General features: G+C 43.6%; 2 protein-coding genes across 9 annotated transcripts in view; one reads left to right on the top strand and one right to left on the bottom strand.

The window, feature by feature from the left end:
• Positions 1 to 144: 144 nt before the first annotated feature.
• Positions 145 to 1,862, bottom strand: TRAPPC1 (trafficking protein particle complex subunit 1). Of its 2 annotated transcripts, none has more exons than XM_017639840.3 (5): positions 1,758 to 1,862; positions 1,550 to 1,648; positions 1,386 to 1,399; positions 847 to 985; positions 145 to 548 (listed from the first exon to the last, which is right to left on the bottom strand). In XM_017639840.3, exons 2-5 carry the CDS (start codon positions 1,646 to 1,648, stop codon positions 420 to 422), a joined length of 381 nt encoding a protein of 126 aa, XP_017495329.1. In that variant the 5' UTR covers positions 1,758 to 1,862; the 3' UTR covers positions 145 to 419. The 2 variants fall into 2 exon arrangements, with proteins under 2 accessions (XP_017495329.1, XP_017495328.1); XM_017639839.3 differs by having other exon boundaries at positions 1,329 to 1,399; positions 1,758 to 1,855.
• A 70-nt stretch (positions 1,863 to 1,932) lies between these two features.
• The window catches only part of CNTROB (centrobin, centriole duplication and spindle assembly protein), a 29,260-nt gene continuing 15,682 nt past the window's right edge, over positions 1,933 to 15,510 (top strand). Inside the window, exons 1-10 of one of the 7 annotated variants that reach the window (XM_017639856.3) lie at positions 1,951 to 2,137; positions 2,691 to 3,151; positions 3,940 to 4,024; positions 4,277 to 4,358; positions 4,779 to 4,935; positions 5,810 to 5,926; positions 6,140 to 6,256; positions 6,593 to 6,691; positions 7,648 to 7,884; positions 8,208 to 8,354. In XM_017639856.3, coding sequence (XP_017495345.3) covers positions 2,879 to 3,151; positions 3,940 to 4,024; positions 4,277 to 4,358; positions 4,779 to 4,935; positions 5,810 to 5,926; positions 6,140 to 6,256; positions 6,593 to 6,691; positions 7,648 to 7,884; positions 8,208 to 8,354 — 1,314 coding nt within the window. In that variant the 5' untranslated portion in view covers positions 1,951 to 2,137; positions 2,691 to 2,878. Of the gene's footprint in view, positions 3,152 to 3,939; positions 4,025 to 4,276; positions 4,359 to 4,778; positions 4,936 to 5,809; positions 5,927 to 6,139; positions 6,257 to 6,592; positions 6,692 to 7,647; positions 7,885 to 8,207; positions 8,355 to 15,510 lie in introns of all 7 variants that reach the window. The other 6 variants (XR_012130502.1, XM_017639862.3, XM_017639859.3 and 3 more) reach the window with 6 other exon arrangements.

Below are 15,510 nucleotides of genomic sequence, written 5' to 3'. Positions count from 1 at the left end.
AAGTTGAGGAAGATCTGTAGTGCTGCTGTCGAGAAAGCCATGGACAAAGCCTCTTTGCAGGCTAGCGGGATGTTGCCACCCAGGTTCACACCATCATGCATGGGGCAGGCCCCCAACCAACCACTCAAACATGCTCAGGCTACAGAAGGTGACAAAAAGTTTATTCTGTACTTCTCAAAGTATCAGTTATGGGATAAAACTGGAGAGAGGACCTGGTTTGGAGGTGTAAGGACTCCTGATGTCTTTCTTTGACAGGGAGGGCACCAGGGTGTGCTTTAGGCTATTGCCCTGGGAGGGCTGCTGGGAGTGGGGGTTGGGAGGGGTAGAGGGGATTTCAGTGGGGCCTTCAGGTGAAACAGGTTAGAAAGGGCCCCAAGCAGGCAAGGGATTCTCCTGAGAGGTGAGGTAGGGTGCTTCTTTCAGCCAGCCCGGGCAGAGAAGAAGGGCAGAGAGCGGACGTAGGAGTCCAGTCGGGAGCGGAACAGCTCACTTTGCACAGTCTGGCCCAGGGGACACAGGGGATTCTTCACCACCAGCTCCACGTATAGCTACAGAGGAAAAGGATGTTACAGCCAGGCTTTGGACATTTCTTGTTTTCAACACCAAACCTAGCCTAACTTCAGGGATGTGTGAATGCTCAAGGATCAAGGGTTGGGAGGCAAGTCCTCCCTGAGGAAAAACTGGTGGTGGAAGTGTTTAAGGACATCAACAGTCCTGAGAAAACTGACTTTGACAGAGATACAATACAGTAGGATTAAGGCAGGGAAGCTGAAGGAGTCTTGGGGCTCTAAGTGGCCATGGCTGTTGAGGAGCTTTGGGGGAGCGGTCCCAGGGGCTGGCACTGACCGCACTGTAGATGTGATGCAGCACGTCTCGGATGGGTCCTACCCCCAAGTCAGTATTCATGACAACCTTGATCCCAGTGGGCGTCTCGTAGTAATGGAGTTTGTAACGGCTGGTTTGAAAGGCCAGGAAGCCTTCCTTCCTGCAGAAATGAGGAGGATGTTAAGGAATGGGAGAATTTCTTCCAAAGAGATATTTCTGATTTCCTCTAGGCCGATTCCCTCTTCTCTTAACATAATTTGTAGGAGCCTGGTTGAATAAAGTCACCTCCCATCTTCACCCCTCAGTTTAACACAAGCACCCAACCTCTCTACCTTCAGATCTTCCCGCCGTCATTCCTGCCACCTCCAGCACTCTTGCTCCGGACTCAGTCTGTCTCCTTCTCTCTGGGAGCCAAATGCCCCTTCCACTCCAGAAAAATTTCCCCATCCCAAAGTTCCCCAAGCTAGCCCTTCTCCCCTCAACATCCCCCTCTGACTGCGTACATGTCTAGCGGGGACATCTTACTGACAAACGAGCGGATAGAAAAGAGCATCCCGTACATCAGCTTGTACTCCTGGAAGAAGAGGGGCAGAGTTAGTTCTCGGTTGTTGAAGGTGGCGGGGTAGGGATGGGAACGAGCCAGAATTTGGAGAGGAAGGGCTGGACTGGGACTATAGATTTGGAGATGCGAGGTCACCCAGGCTGCGTGGGGCCCTCTCGTCACCTCCTCCTTGGGGATCCCCGCTTGCTTCTTGCGGTGCCACTCGTTATAATGCAGACACACTCCATTCCGGTCAAACAGGTACAGGTTGTGGACAGTCATCTACGGGGCAGAGACTGTGAGCTTCGATCCGGAACCGCCCACACTCCTGGGTTCCAGTTCTTAGTCCGGGAGTCCTCCAAGCAAACGAGGACCCCGCCCGCGGACTCACCGGAATTGTTCCTAGAGCCCGTCACTAGATACTTCCGGTTTCCTCCGTGCTCCGTCCAACCTGGTTCTCCAGCGGCGGCGGCGGAACAATAACCCCGCCCCAAGATCGCTCTCAGCCAATCCGTGGGCCCCAGAGTTGCGCACGCGCAGTCAGGCTCCTCGGCTCTAGAGGCAGTGAGCGGTTACGAGGACTGGCTCCTGGACTGGTGACGTCATCGAAGCGAGAGAGGCGGGGCTGCGGGCTGTGGGCGGGAGTTTCCCAACGGTTTTGAGATTGGGCAGGGCGTGAGAGCGGGGGATCTTGATCTGCCCGACGGGGGCTCAAGGGAGGGGGCAATCCCTTGTCCCCATCTTGGCAAATTGCGGGGCCAAGGGCTGGAGGTGTGGAGAATAGTCGGAACGGGCTGGTCAGAGTAGAGGATCTCGGGCTAGGCTTGAGGGCGGCGTACGTTTAGGGACGTCTGAGGGTGTGACAGTGTTCTCAGTTTCTTTTGGGCTAGTCAAGAGGGAGGGATTCTGGGGAGCCTTACTATGGCTTTCTTGCCAGGAGGGGTCGGAACGGATATACACGGGGGTTGACGGTGTGTAGAACGAGTGCGGTGGGCGGCGGGGTGTGTGGAAGTAGGGAGCGGAGGTTCCTGCCTCTCTGAGATTGGAGCCAATTGAGGGGCCAATATAGCAGCTGGACGGAAATTAGGTCCCTATTGGATTTGGGTCCTTTTCATTTTGCGCCCTCTGGATGTAAGAACTTAGTTCAGTCGACTAGTGATAGCCAGTGCCAGAAGTTCATCGGCAGCTTTCATCACTCCAGAGAAACTTCTGTGGTGCTGTTCCTCACAGTAGATTTTTTTGTCCTCACCCCGTCGTTGCTGCACCCTTCTTTTCCACTGTTCCCAGGAGCTGTGGATAGAAATGCTTTTGCCCTCTCCCATAGCCTCTGGAACCGGCGGAAACCTCTTCTAACCAGAAGGCCTTTATACCTTTATTCACCAAGGATCCTTGGCTTGGAGTCTTCCTCCTCGCTCTCAAATCTTTCTTCTGTACTTTTCTGCCTGGGCTTTCCAAAAAGAAGAACCAAGAGTTCCCAGCTCTGCTGTCTCCAGTTGCCTCTTCCCTGTACTCATGGCGACATCAGCTACCAGCCCCAGTTCACCTCTCTGCTCTGAAGATCTCTTGAGTGATTCATCAGAAGCCCCTGGGCTGAACCAAGTGTCCTCTGAGGTGACCTCCCAGCTCTATGCTTCTTTGCACCTCAATCGCCAGGCAGAGGCCACAGCCCGAGCCCAGCTGTATTTACATTCCATCTCCCCACCTCCTCACGAGGTGTTAGATGGCCTGGCCCAAGAGCTGGGTCGCAGCTTGTCAGTTGGACTGGAGAACAACTTGAAGAAAAAGGTGAGGGAGGTGTGTCTTGGGAACCTCTAGGGTCTTGGGATTAGGAGTGATAAAAAAAAATTAGCTTTACTGAGATTTGAACTCCTATTGTTGGATTTTAAATTCCTTTTAACTATAGTCAGTTCCTGGGAGCGAATGTTTATGTGGGAGACAGTGGCCTGGAACATCTCATTTGGAAAGCTGTGAAACTTCCTAGTGTCTTTCTGTTAGAAGGACACTCGCACAGTAGGATAGGTTGCTGTGCTTTGGCTGGGACTTGGGCCATGGCAGTGAAGAGAAGGTTTCTTTAACCCAAAAGGGAACTAGGGACTTAATAGCAGCAAATTATGGTAAGATTCTGCCAGCTAAAGCTATTTTGATTGTATGGTTCAAAATTTAGCATGTAAATCATTAAAACATAATTTAATAAACTACACCTGTTCCAGAGAAGGTAGTTGTCAGCGTTGGATGGGAAAGGTGTCATAACCAATTTGTAGATGGTTAGGGCTTCCAGAGTTTGAAAAACTGGTAGCCATAGGCTGCAAAGTCTCTAGCAGGGTATTCGCTTTCTAGTTGGCAAGGATCCTCACCGTTCTTGGCTACCATGCCTGATTCATTTACACTACATTTCTGATTTCTGTAGACATTTGAGCTTCTGACCCTTATTGGGTCAGTTTTGCTTTTCTTACTTTCCTAGGTGCTGGAGTGAAATTTTTTGGACATGGGGGTACTGGAAGCCATCTACCTTGGCAGTAGGTAGAATATAGATGAATCAGAATTCATCTGACTTCTGAGCTGCTTTTTTCTAGGATGGTTCCAAGCATATCTCTGAGATGGAAATTGTTCGGAGTCAACTGCAGAGCATGCTCCAAACCTCCCGTGATGCAGCTTATCGTGAGTGAACCCCTTCCCTATAAAAGAGAACCTAGATTTAAGGGGTGAGATAAAGTGAAGAAAGAAAGCAGTGGTGGAAAATCCTAGACCTCTGAGACAAGAGATTTCTGAAGGAAAGACTCCATCCTTTGGAAGAGGGATAAGAGGAATGAGTAAAGTAAAAAGGAAGAGCCTCTCTTCTCTTCTCCTTCAAGTGGTCCCTGTATTTATGCTTACCTGACCTTGGCTGCGGGGTCTCTCTGGCTGCTGCAGGGGATCCCCTTACTCCAGGTGCTGGCTCAGAGAGACGGGAAGAGGACTCCTTTGACAGTGACAGCACAGCCACCTTGCTTAAGTGAGTTCTTGGGGTTCTCCTAGCTTGCTTGCTTGCTTAATTTCTTGGAAAGTCTAGTACTGCTTTTCTAACTCCCAAGGATCTAAGATGCTTATCATTTAGCTTTTAGTTATCATCCTTTCTCTACTATTTTCTACCTCCTTTACCCCATCTTCTGCCCAGTTTCTGACTTTCTCCCAACCTCTAATCCTTCTTCTTCCAGAAGAATTAGTTTGTTTCTGCTGAGACTTCTACTGCAGGGAATATGGTATAGAGTGAATCACAGAACTTGTGTGCTAGTTATGGCTCTGTCACTGGCTAGCTTTATGACATTGAGCGAGTCTCTTGCCCTTTCTGAATTTCAGTTTCCTCAATTGTATATGTCACTAGTGGACCTCAAAAGCATTTCCAAGCCTAATATTCTCTACCTGATTTGCTCAGCACCCGGCCCCTGCAAGATTTAACTCCATCTAGCTCAGCCCAAGCCCTGGAGGAGTTGTTTCCCCGCTACACCAGCCTTCGGCCAGGGCCCCCACATAATCCCCCGGATTTTCAGGGCCTGAGAGATGCACTGGATTCGGAGCATACCCGTCGGAAGGTGAGATACAAAGCGGCAAAGATCAGAAAGAGCTGAATGCTGAAAAGGGTTGAGGGTTAAGGGCCTTCACACTGGGACTTGCTCTAATGACTCTTCAGGGAGGCCTTGTTTGACCATCTTATCTAAAATGACACACCTCCCCTCCAAATATTTGTTCAGATTCCTGTTATTTCCTTCATATCACAGTATGATATTGCTTGTGTTTCTGCCCTTTAAAATTTAAGCTCCATGAGAGTCATACCTTACCTTGTTTGGCACTGTCTTCCTGAAGTCTAGAATATACCTAACACTTAGAAACCTCTGTATGTGTTTGGCAAATGAACAACAAACTTCGTTGGCTTGTGCAAAGGCTTTATAATTGTTGGTGATATGATGAGCTTTATCTCTGTGAACCTCAGTGTGTGAGAGGACAAGGCAGAGGAAAAGTCAAAGTCATTGGCTGTGTTGTCATTTTTGGAACCCTTTTGTCCTCTATTTCTAACTGCCTGAGCATGAATGACAGGCTTTCCCCTTTATCCTTGTCATGTTTAATCATTATACCCACTGAGCTCCCTAAAGCAGAGTAACGGCCCACCCCGCAGTGAGAGCTGCTGCACCCTGCCAAAAGGCTCATGGAAACTTTTCTCAGGAGATCCAGGAAAGAGAAGAGCCTGGAAGCTAAGCCCCTGTTTCCTGAAATGGTAGAGAAAGGTGGTAAAGGTCTTGGGCCTCAAGGTTCCTGCTCCAGAAACCCTGATTCTCCTTCTCCAAACCTGTTCTGTTCTTGGGACCCAGGCTCCCTGTCTTCAGCACAACCCCTTAGAGATGCTAGGAAGTTTGGTGCATTGATTACACTAAGGATGGCAACACCCAGACTCCTCATCCTTCTTCCCAGCATTGTGAGCACCACATCCAGAACCTACAGACCCGAGTGCTAGAGCTTCAGCAACAGTTAGCTGTGGCTGTGACTGCTGACCGCAAGAAAGATATCATGATCGAACAACTGGACAAGGTGCCAGGGCTGCAGAATGCGGGTGGGTCTCTGCGTGGGGAACCCCAAGGAATAATAAATAGGGATTGGCCAACCAGTGTTTCTTTGGTCATGTTCTGGGATAAGGGTGGGCGTACTGATTGTTAGGAGAAGGTAGCTGTGGACCCTGCCCCTGTGGGCAGAAAGAGGGCAAAAAAATTATTTTGAAATTCCATCTGACTTTCCTCTCCTGAGACTCTGGCTCGAGTGGTAGAGGGCTGGAACCGGCATGAAGCTGAGCGGGCAGAGGTGCTTCGGGGACTCCAGGAGGAACGCCAGGCAGCTGAACTCACCAGAAGCAAGCAGCAGGAGGTGGGCAACCTGGGTCAGGTGGCATTAGAGCCCAGGTCACAGATTGCTAGCTGAAGGAGGTTGAATAGCTCTGAATTAGGGGTCCAACACATTGACGTCAGTCTGGCAGTACCTGGCCTGACAATTCTCCTCCCCTATCTCCTCTCCCTTCGCTGTTCCTGCTGTCAAACTTGCATCATTGATGTCTTCCCAGCTTTCCCTACACCATGTAATCTTCCATCCCCAAGTCATGTAGTTAACTCTCACTTTCAAAGCTTATGTTATTAGTGCTTTTTGAAGTATCCCATGCAGGGAGTCTCCTCAGTTCTTCTATCCTGTGTTCCCCTCTCCTTGAAGACAGTAATCCACCTGGAACAGAGCCTTTCTGAGGCCATGGAGGCCCTGAATCGTGAGCAGGAAAGTGCCAGACTGCAGCAAAGGGAAAGAGAGATGCTGGTGAGAATGCTGATCTGGGTTAATTCCAAATGAGGTTGTCAGTTACCTCTAGAGAGGACTATTGGTGGCTTGTGGGAGTTTGTAACTTGAGATGCACCAGGGCAGTACTTCCTCAAGTGTGTTCCTTAGAACACTAGCTCTGCTAGAGATGCCAAGACCTGCCACCAAGTAAGTTTGAGAGACTTTGTAAATTATATCCTCACTAGAATCATCTGGGGAATTATTTTAAAATGTGGATTTCTGGGATCCATCCTGAGAGGTTTTGATTCAGTAGACATGGGGTAGGATTGAGGGAATTTAATATTTATTTTCAGAAATTTCCTAGGTGATTTTGTTCAGCCAGGTTTGGGAATTCTGGTCTGGGGCATTGTCAGAAGGAATGGGCTAAGACTCACTCAAGATTCTTATTGCTGAAATGGCATGGTGATTACCCAGATGAATTAGTAGTCAGGTTTGGAACTTGCTGCATGCATGCTGGTACCTATAAGCTTAACAGGCTACATCCCACAGTGCTGATAATGGTTGCTTGTTGGTCGGTATATGGTTGTAGGCTGGATTTTTTTTGTCTTTGTGGAATTTCTTTTGTTGATGATGGTGGAAGCTATTATGTATTGAGTACTTATTATGCGCCAGACACTGATAAATGCTTTGCATACACTTTTTACTTTAATCCTCACAAGGTGACCCTAATACTATGCCCATTTTACATATAAGGATGTGTGTCTAAAAACGCAAAGTAAATGACAGAGCTGGGATTCAAACCGAGATTTCAATCCAGACCTACCCAATTCTGGAACAGATGCTCTTATTTACTTTATTGTAATCATGTGGGCTTGTCAACTCTGGTATTTTTAATGGATGTAACTTTGAGCAGGCACATTGCATAGGAGGGAGGGGACAGATTGCTGGTCTCTTGAGGGCATGCTAAGGATCTTGGTTTTCTTCTGGGGCCCTAGGAAGAGGAAAGGCATGCTCTGACCCTGACCTTGGAACTGGAACAGCAGCGGTGCCAGGCGTTGCAGGAAGAACGGGATGAGGCTCGGGCTGGGCAACTCAGTGAGCATCGACAGCTCGAGACACTTCAGGGTGCCCTAGAAAAAGAACGTCAGACTTGGGCCCAGCAAGAGCACCAGCTTCAGGAACGCTACCAGGCCCTGCAGGAGAAGGGCCAGGCGCAGCTGGAAGGGGAGAAGGTAAAAGCGGCTGTTGGGAATGGGGAACAGATGGAGGACGAAATAATTCAGTGGGAAAGACATTAGAATATGGGGTGTAGGGGACCAGGATGGAGTGAAGAACTATATGTGGGAGACAAGATTGAGAGTGTGGGGCCAGGAGGAAGGACTGGGGCCATCAAATACACAGGAAACCGAAGAGTGAAATTAAAGAGATGAGGAAATAGGTCAAATATGAAGTGAGCGGAAGCTTGGGTTTTAGGATATGGGAGGATGGATGGGGAATGGAGGTAATCGGGAGACAGGAAATAAGGTATGTGCTTAATTTTGATTTCCCTTTTTAGGGGAACACCCAGAGGGAGGCCCAGGCAGCCCGGGAGGCTCAGCAGCAGCTGGGGTTGGCCCAGTCAGAGGTGCAGCGGTTGGAGGGAGAGCTGGATACAGCTCGGAGAGAGAGAGATGCCCTGCAGCTGGAAATGAGCCTGGTGCAGGTCAGGGAGCAAAGGGTTCTTGATGCTTTTTTCCTGCTTAGGAGATCTGAGGTTTGAGGCAGAGTGCTATTGAGGGCTCATGGCAAACACTCACATTTCTAACTAGAATTTTGACCTTTAATGGCCTCTGTTTTTATAGTAGGCACCTCCTTATCTATCGGGGATACATTCCAAGACCTCCAATGGATGCCTGAAACCAGAGATAGTACCAAACCCATATATATATACACTATGTTTTTCTCTATACATACATACCTATGATAAGGTTTAATTTATAAATTAGGCATAGTAAGAGGTTAACAATAACAATAAAGTAGAACAACAATAGCAGTATACTGTAATAAAAGTTTTGTGGATGTAGTCTCTCTCTCTCAAAATATTTTATTGCACTGTAGTCACCCTTCTTGTGATGATGTGAGATGATGAAATGCCTGTGTGATGAGATAAAGTGAGGTGAGTGATGTAGGCACTGTGACATGGTGTTAGGCTATTGTTGACCTTCTGACCATATGTCAGAAGGAGGATCATCTGCTTTGGAACCATGCTGACTACAGGTAACCAAAAGCACAGAAAGCAAAACCAAGGACACATTTTACTGAGTGGGTAAAATATGTGGTAAGGGCACATTAATGAGTTTCTGAGAGCAAGTCAGACTTTTTTCTTTATTCAAGATGAATTTAAGAAAATACCCAGTTTCTGGGTTAGTGAGGCCCACTCCTTTGGGTTTGAGAAACACACTCCTTGTACTTTTCACCTAACCCGTTGAGCCCAAGGACTGGGGTAAAGAATTTAGTAAACAATTCAGTAGCAATTTCTAAGCTGCTGTGACTCCCTGAACTGGTGCCAGCTCTGTGTGCGTGTGTGTGCTTGTGTATTGAGTGAGCCTATAACAGCCCCTCTATGGCAGCTCTGTGCCAAGAGCTGGGAGTGGTTCTGGCCAACAAGGAGCTCACCAGCTGGATAGGGAGTTTGTCTAGTACACGCACTTTTGAAGTAGGATGATAAACAGTAAGTGATTGAGAGAACTACTCTGTACAGAGATGTCATCATCTTAGTGAGGTCTTCCCCAACCGAACTAAGTAAAATCTGCAACCTTGGACAATCCCTGTTCCCCTTCTCTGTGTAATTTTTCTCCTAATACACCACATAGTCTACCTTTTAAAATCTTGTTTCTTTTCTGTAAGATCCATAAGGGCAAGGATTTTGATCTATTCATTGTTGAATCCCAGAATAGTGCCTGGCTTTAGTGTTGTTCAAGTTTCTCTATTCCCTTATTGTTCTACCCATTATTGAAAGTGGGTATTAAAGTCTCCAACTATTATTGTAGAACTGTTTATTTCTCCTTTCAATTCTGCCAATTTTTTCTTTATAAATTTCAGGGTTCTGTTATATCTTGATACAACCTTTTTTGGTTTAAAATCTATGTTGTCTGATGACAGAATAGCTCCACCTCAGTTCTCTTTTGATTATTAATTGCATGGACTGTCTTTTTCATCCTTTCAGTCTCTCTGTGCCTTGGTCTCTGAAGCGAGCCTCTTTGATAGATGAACCATGGTTTTGTTTATTTCTGATCTCTTCTGCTAATTTCTGCCTTTTAATTGGAGGATTCAATCCATTTACATTTAAAGTAATTACCGATAAGGAAGGACTTACTTCTGCCATTTAGTTGTTTGTTTTCTGTATGTCTTACATGTTTTTGTTCCTCAATTCCTCCATCACTGCTTTTTTTTTTGTATTTTGTTGGTATTTTTACAGTGTACCATTTTGATTCTCTTCTTTCCTTTTCTGTATACTATATATTTTTTTCTTAATGCTTCCCTTGGGATTAAATTAACACCTTAAAGTAATAATAACCTAGTTTGAAAAACACCAACTTTAGTTTCAATAGTGTGTGAACACTGTTCCTATGTATTTCTGTTTCTCACCTTCATATTGTTATTGACACAGATTAGTAATTACTGTTTTATGCATTTGATTTAATCATATAGGAACAAAAGTGTTACAAACGAAAAATATAATTATATAGACTTGTATATTTATCTGTGTAAATACCTATACACCTATGTAGTAACCTTTATTAGTTCTTTATTTCTTCCTATGGCTTTCCATTATTGTCTAATTTCATTTCATTTGAACCTGAAGGACTCCCTTTATCATTTCTTGTAAGATAGGTCTACTAGTAATGAATGCCTTTAGGTTTTGTTTATCTGGGAATACCTTAATTTCTCCTTCATGCATGATGATATTTTTTTCCAGATATAGAATTTTTAGTTGATAGTTGTTTTTCTTTCAGCATTTTAAATATGTCATTCCACTACCTTGTGGCCTCCTTAATTTCTTGTGAAAAATCATCTGTTAATCTTATTGAGACTTTCTTGTACATGACAAGGTGCCTCTCTCTTGCTGCTCTCAATATTCTCTTTGTGTTTCGCTTTTGACAGTGTGACTTTACTATGTCTTAGTGTGGATCTCTGAGTTTATCCTGCTTAGAGATTGTTGAGTTCTGGGATGTGTAGATATATGTCTTTCAAAAAATTTGGAAACTTTTTGGCCATTCTTTTTTTTTTTAAATTGAAGTATCATTGATAAATAATCTTACATTGGTTTCAAATGTAAAACACATTGGTTCAGCAGTTATCCATGTTATTAAACCTCACCCCCTTTAGTGCAGTTACTGTCTGTCAACATAGAAAGATGTTACAGAATCATTGACTATATTCTCCATGCTGTACTACTGTCCCTGTGACCAGCTTATATTGTGATTGTGAATTATTGTGCCCCTTTATCTCCCTTCCCCCCTCCCCAACTCCTCCTCCTTTATAACCACTAGTCACTTCACAGTGTCTATGAATCTACTGCTGTTTTGTTCCTTCTGTTTTGCTTTGTTTTTATATTCCACAAATAAGTGAAATCAAATGGTGTTTGTCTTCCTCCACCTGGCTTATGTCACTGAGCTTAATACCCTGTAGATCCATCCATGTTGTTGCAAATGGCAGGATTTCTTTTCTTTTCGTGGCTGAATAATATTTCTTTGTGTATGTATACCATCTCTTTATCCATTCATCTGTTGATGGACACATAGGTTGCTTCCATATCTTGGCTATTACAAATAGTGCAGCAATAAACATAGGGGGCATATGTCTTTTCAAATCAGGGATTTTGTTTTCTTCAGCTAAAATCCTAGGAGTGGAATTACTGGGTCAGATGGTATTTCTATTTTTAGTTTTTTGAGCAACCTGCTTTCCACAGTGGTTTCGCTATTTTGCAGTCCCACCAACAGAGTAGGAGGGTGCCCATTTCTCCACATCCTCACCAGCATTTCTTGTTTCTTTTCTTTTGGTTAGTGACCATTCTAACTGGTGTGAGGTGATATTTCATGATGGTTTTAATTTGCATTTCCCTGATGATTGGTGATGTGGAGCATCTTCTTATATGCCTGTTGGCCGTTAGTATTTCTTCTTTGGAGAAATGTCTGTTCAGGTTCTCTGCCCATTTCTTAATTGGGTTATTTTTTGGGGGGTGTCGAGGCATAGGAATTCTTTATATTTTTGAATGTTAACATCTTATCAGATGAGTCATTTATGAATATATTCTCCCATACTGTAGGATGCCTTTTTGTTCTGCTGATGGTGTCCTTTGCTGTACAGAAGATTGTTATTTGACGTAGTCCCACTTGTTCATTTTTTATTTTGTTTTCCTTTTGGCCATTATTTCTCGAAAAAAAATTTTTGTCCCTTTTCTGTCTTGTTGTCATTCTGGAGCTTCCCTAATGCATATATGGTGTGTTTGATGTTGTCCCACAGGTTCATCAGGTTCTGTTCATTTTCCTTCTTTTTTCTTGGTGTTCATTGGACTGGATAATTTCAGTCGCTTGTCAAATTCATTGACCCTTTCTTCTGCCTGTTCAAATCTGTCATTAAGCTCCTGCAGTGAATTTTTTAAAATAGATTTTATTTTTTAGAGAAGTTCTAGGTTCACAGCAAAATTGAGTGGAAGATTTCCCATATATCCACTACCCCACACATACACAAGCTTCTCCCACTATCAACATCCTTCACCAGAGTAGTAACATTTGTTACAACTGATGAACCTACATTGACAACATTATTACCTAGAGTCCATACGTTACATTAGGGTTCATTCTTGGTGTTGTACACTCTATAAGTCTGGACAAATTTATAATGACATATATCCACCTTTATAGTATCATACTTAAAGTTTTACTGCCGTAAAATCCTTAAGCACACTGTTTGTTCATCCTGTCCTTCCCTTAACCCCTGGCAACCACTGATCTTTATACTTTCCCCACAGTTGTGCCTTTTCCAGACTCATATAGCTGAATTCATACAAGATGTAATCATTTCAGATGGGCTTCTTCTCCTTAGTAATATGCATTTAAATTTCCCCCATGTTTTTTCATAGCTGTATTTGCTCACTTCTTTCTAATGCTGAAGAGTATTCCATTGTCTGTACCACAGCTTGTTTGTCCATTCACTTCCGGAAGGACTTCTTGGTTGCTTCTAAGTTTTGGCAGTTAGGAATGAAGGTGCTATAACCATTGCTCTGCAGGTTTTTGTGCGGACATAAGTTTTCAACTCCTTTGCATAAATACCAAGGAGTACAGTTGCTGGATTGTATGTTAAGAGAATGTTTAGTTTTGTAAGAAACTACCACAGTGTCTTCCAAAGCAACTGTAACATTTGGTATTCCCATCAGCCTCAAATGAGTTTCTGTTGCTCCAGATCCTTACCAACATTCGGCATGGTCAGTGTTCTGGATTTTGGTCATTCTCATAGGTGTGTATTGCTATCTAGTGAAATTTCCATATCATCAATAGTATTTTTCAGCTCCAGAATTTCTATTTCATTCCTTTTTATAATTTCTGTCTCATTACTGATTTGTTCATATATTACTCTGATTTCCTTTATTTTGCTGTCCAACTAGCTCATTGAGCATATTTAAGACTGTTGATTTAATATTTTGACTCGTAATTCCTAGGTCTGAGCTTCCGCAGGAAGAGTTCCTGTCAAATTTTCTTTTTCCTTTGAATGAGTCATATTTTCCTATTTGTATGTTTTTTTGTTTGTTTGTTTGTTATCACTAATCTATAATTACATGAAGAACATTATGTTTACTAGACTACCCCTTTCACCAAGTCCCCCCCACAAACTCCATTACAGTCACTGTCCATCAGTGTAGTAAGATGCTATAGAATCACTACTTGTCTTCTCTGTGTTTTACAGCCCTCCCCATGGCCCCCCCACATCATACATGCTAATCGTAAGGCTCCCTTTCTTTGCATGTTTTGTAAGTTTGTTGAGAACTGTGCATTTTGAATATGATAGTGTAGCAGTTCTGAAAACCAAGTTCTCTCCCTCCTCAGGGATTTCTTTTAAAGGCTGCACCTATCCTTTGTATAGTGACATTTCCAAACTGTTTTTGCAAAGTCCATTTCTAGTTGTATGTAGTAATTGACATTTCTGTTCCAACATCGCTGTGATTAGCCTGTGACCTGACAGATTTTCTTACTTTTTTTTAATTAAGATATCATTGATATACATTCCTATGAAGGTTTCACATAAAAAACAATGTGATTACATTTACCCATATTATCCAGTCACCCCCATACCCCATTACAGTCACTGTCCATCAGTGTAGTAAGATGCCAGAGTCACTACTTGTTGTCTCTGTGCTACACTGTCTTCCCCATGATCCCCACACACCATGTGAACTAATCATAATAACCTCAATCCCCTTCTCCCTCCCTCAGCACCTGCCCTCCCCAACCCCTCCCCTTTCGTAATCACTAGTCCCTTCTTGGAGTCTGTGAGTCTGCTTCTGTTTTGTTTCTTCAGTTTTACTTTGTTGTTATACTCTACAAATGAGGGAAATCATTTGGTATTTGTCTTTCTCTGCCTTACTTATTTCACTGAGCACAATACCCTCTAATTCCATCCATGTTGTTGCAAATGGTAGGATTTGTTTCTTTCTGGCTGAATAGTATTCCATTGTGTATATGTACCACATCTTCTTTATCCATTCATCTACTGATGGACACTTAGGTTGCTTCCATATCTTGGCTACTGTAAATAGTGCTGTGATAAACACAGGAGTGTATATATCTTTGAATCGAGAACTTGTATTCTTAGGGTAAATTCCTAGGAGTGGAATTCCTGGGTCAAATGGTATTTCTATTTTTAGTTTTTTAAGGAACCTCCATACTGCTTTCTACAATGGTTGAACTAGTTTACATTCCCACCAGCAGAGTAGGAGGGTTCCCGTTTCTCTGCATCCTCACCAGCATTTGTTGTTCCTAGTTTTTTTGATGCTGGCCATCGTTACTGGTATGAGGTGATATCTCATTGTGGTTTTAATTTGCATTTCCCTGATAATCAGCTATATGGAGCATCTTTTCATGTGCCTATTGGCCATCTGAATTTCTTCTTGGAGAATTGTCTGTTCATATCCTCTGCCCATTTTTTAATCAGGTTATTTGCTTTTTGGTTGTTGAGGCATGTGAGTTCTTTATATATTTTGGATTTTAACCCATTGCCAGATATGTCATTTACAAATATATTCTCCCATACTGTAGGATGCCTTTTTGTTCTGTAGATAGTTTCCTTTGCTGTACAGAAGCTTTTTAGCTTGATGTAGTCCCATTTGTTCATTTTTGCTTTTGTTTCCCTTGTCCAAGGAAATGTGTTCAGGATAAAGTTCCTCATGTTTATATTCAGGAGATTTTTGCCTATGTTGTCTTCTAATAGTTTTATGGTTTCAAGACTTACATTCAGGTCTTTGATTCATTTCGAGTTTACTTTTGTGTATGGGGTTGGACAATAATCCAGTTTCATTCTCTTGCATGTAGCTGTCCAGTTTTGCCAACATCAATTGTGGAAGAGGCTGTCATTTCCCCATTGTATGTCCATGACTCTTTTATTATATTAATTGACCATATATGCTTGGGTTTATACCTAGACTCTCTAGTCTATTCCATTGGTCTATGATTCTGTTCCTGTGCCAGTACCAATTGTCTTGATTATTGTAGTTTTGTAATAGAGCTTAAAATCAGGGAGCATAATCCCAGCTTTAATCTCCCTTCTCAGGATTGCTTTGGCTATTTGGGGTCTTTTGTGGTTCCATATGAATTTTAGAACTA

This window comes from Manis javanica, chromosome 4 (genome assembly GCF_040802235.1).
Source record: "Manis javanica isolate MJ-LG chromosome 4, MJ_LKY, whole genome shotgun sequence".
Taxonomy (NCBI): Eukaryota; Metazoa; Chordata; class Mammalia; order Pholidota; family Manidae; genus Manis; species Manis javanica.
The sequence above is the reverse complement of the archived record's forward strand: the minus strand, read 5'-3'. Positions and strand labels throughout refer to the sequence as shown.

What these genes read in the sequence shown, in the direction of transcription:
- TRAPPC1 (XM_017639839.3), bottom strand. Translation starts at nt 1,648, where the DNA reads ATGACTGTCCACAACCTGTACCTGTTTGACCGGAATGGAGTGTGTCTG. An exon ending in CGGGGATCCCCAAGGAGGAG is followed by an intron (nt 1,400 to 1,549) that starts GTGACGAGAGGG and finishes CTCTTCTTCCAG; the next exon opens with GAGTACAAGCTGATGTACGG. An exon ending in TGCATCACATCTACAGTGCG is followed by an intron (nt 549 to 846) that starts GTCAGTGCCAGC and finishes TTTCCTCTGTAG; the next exon opens with CTATACGTGGAGCTGGTGGT.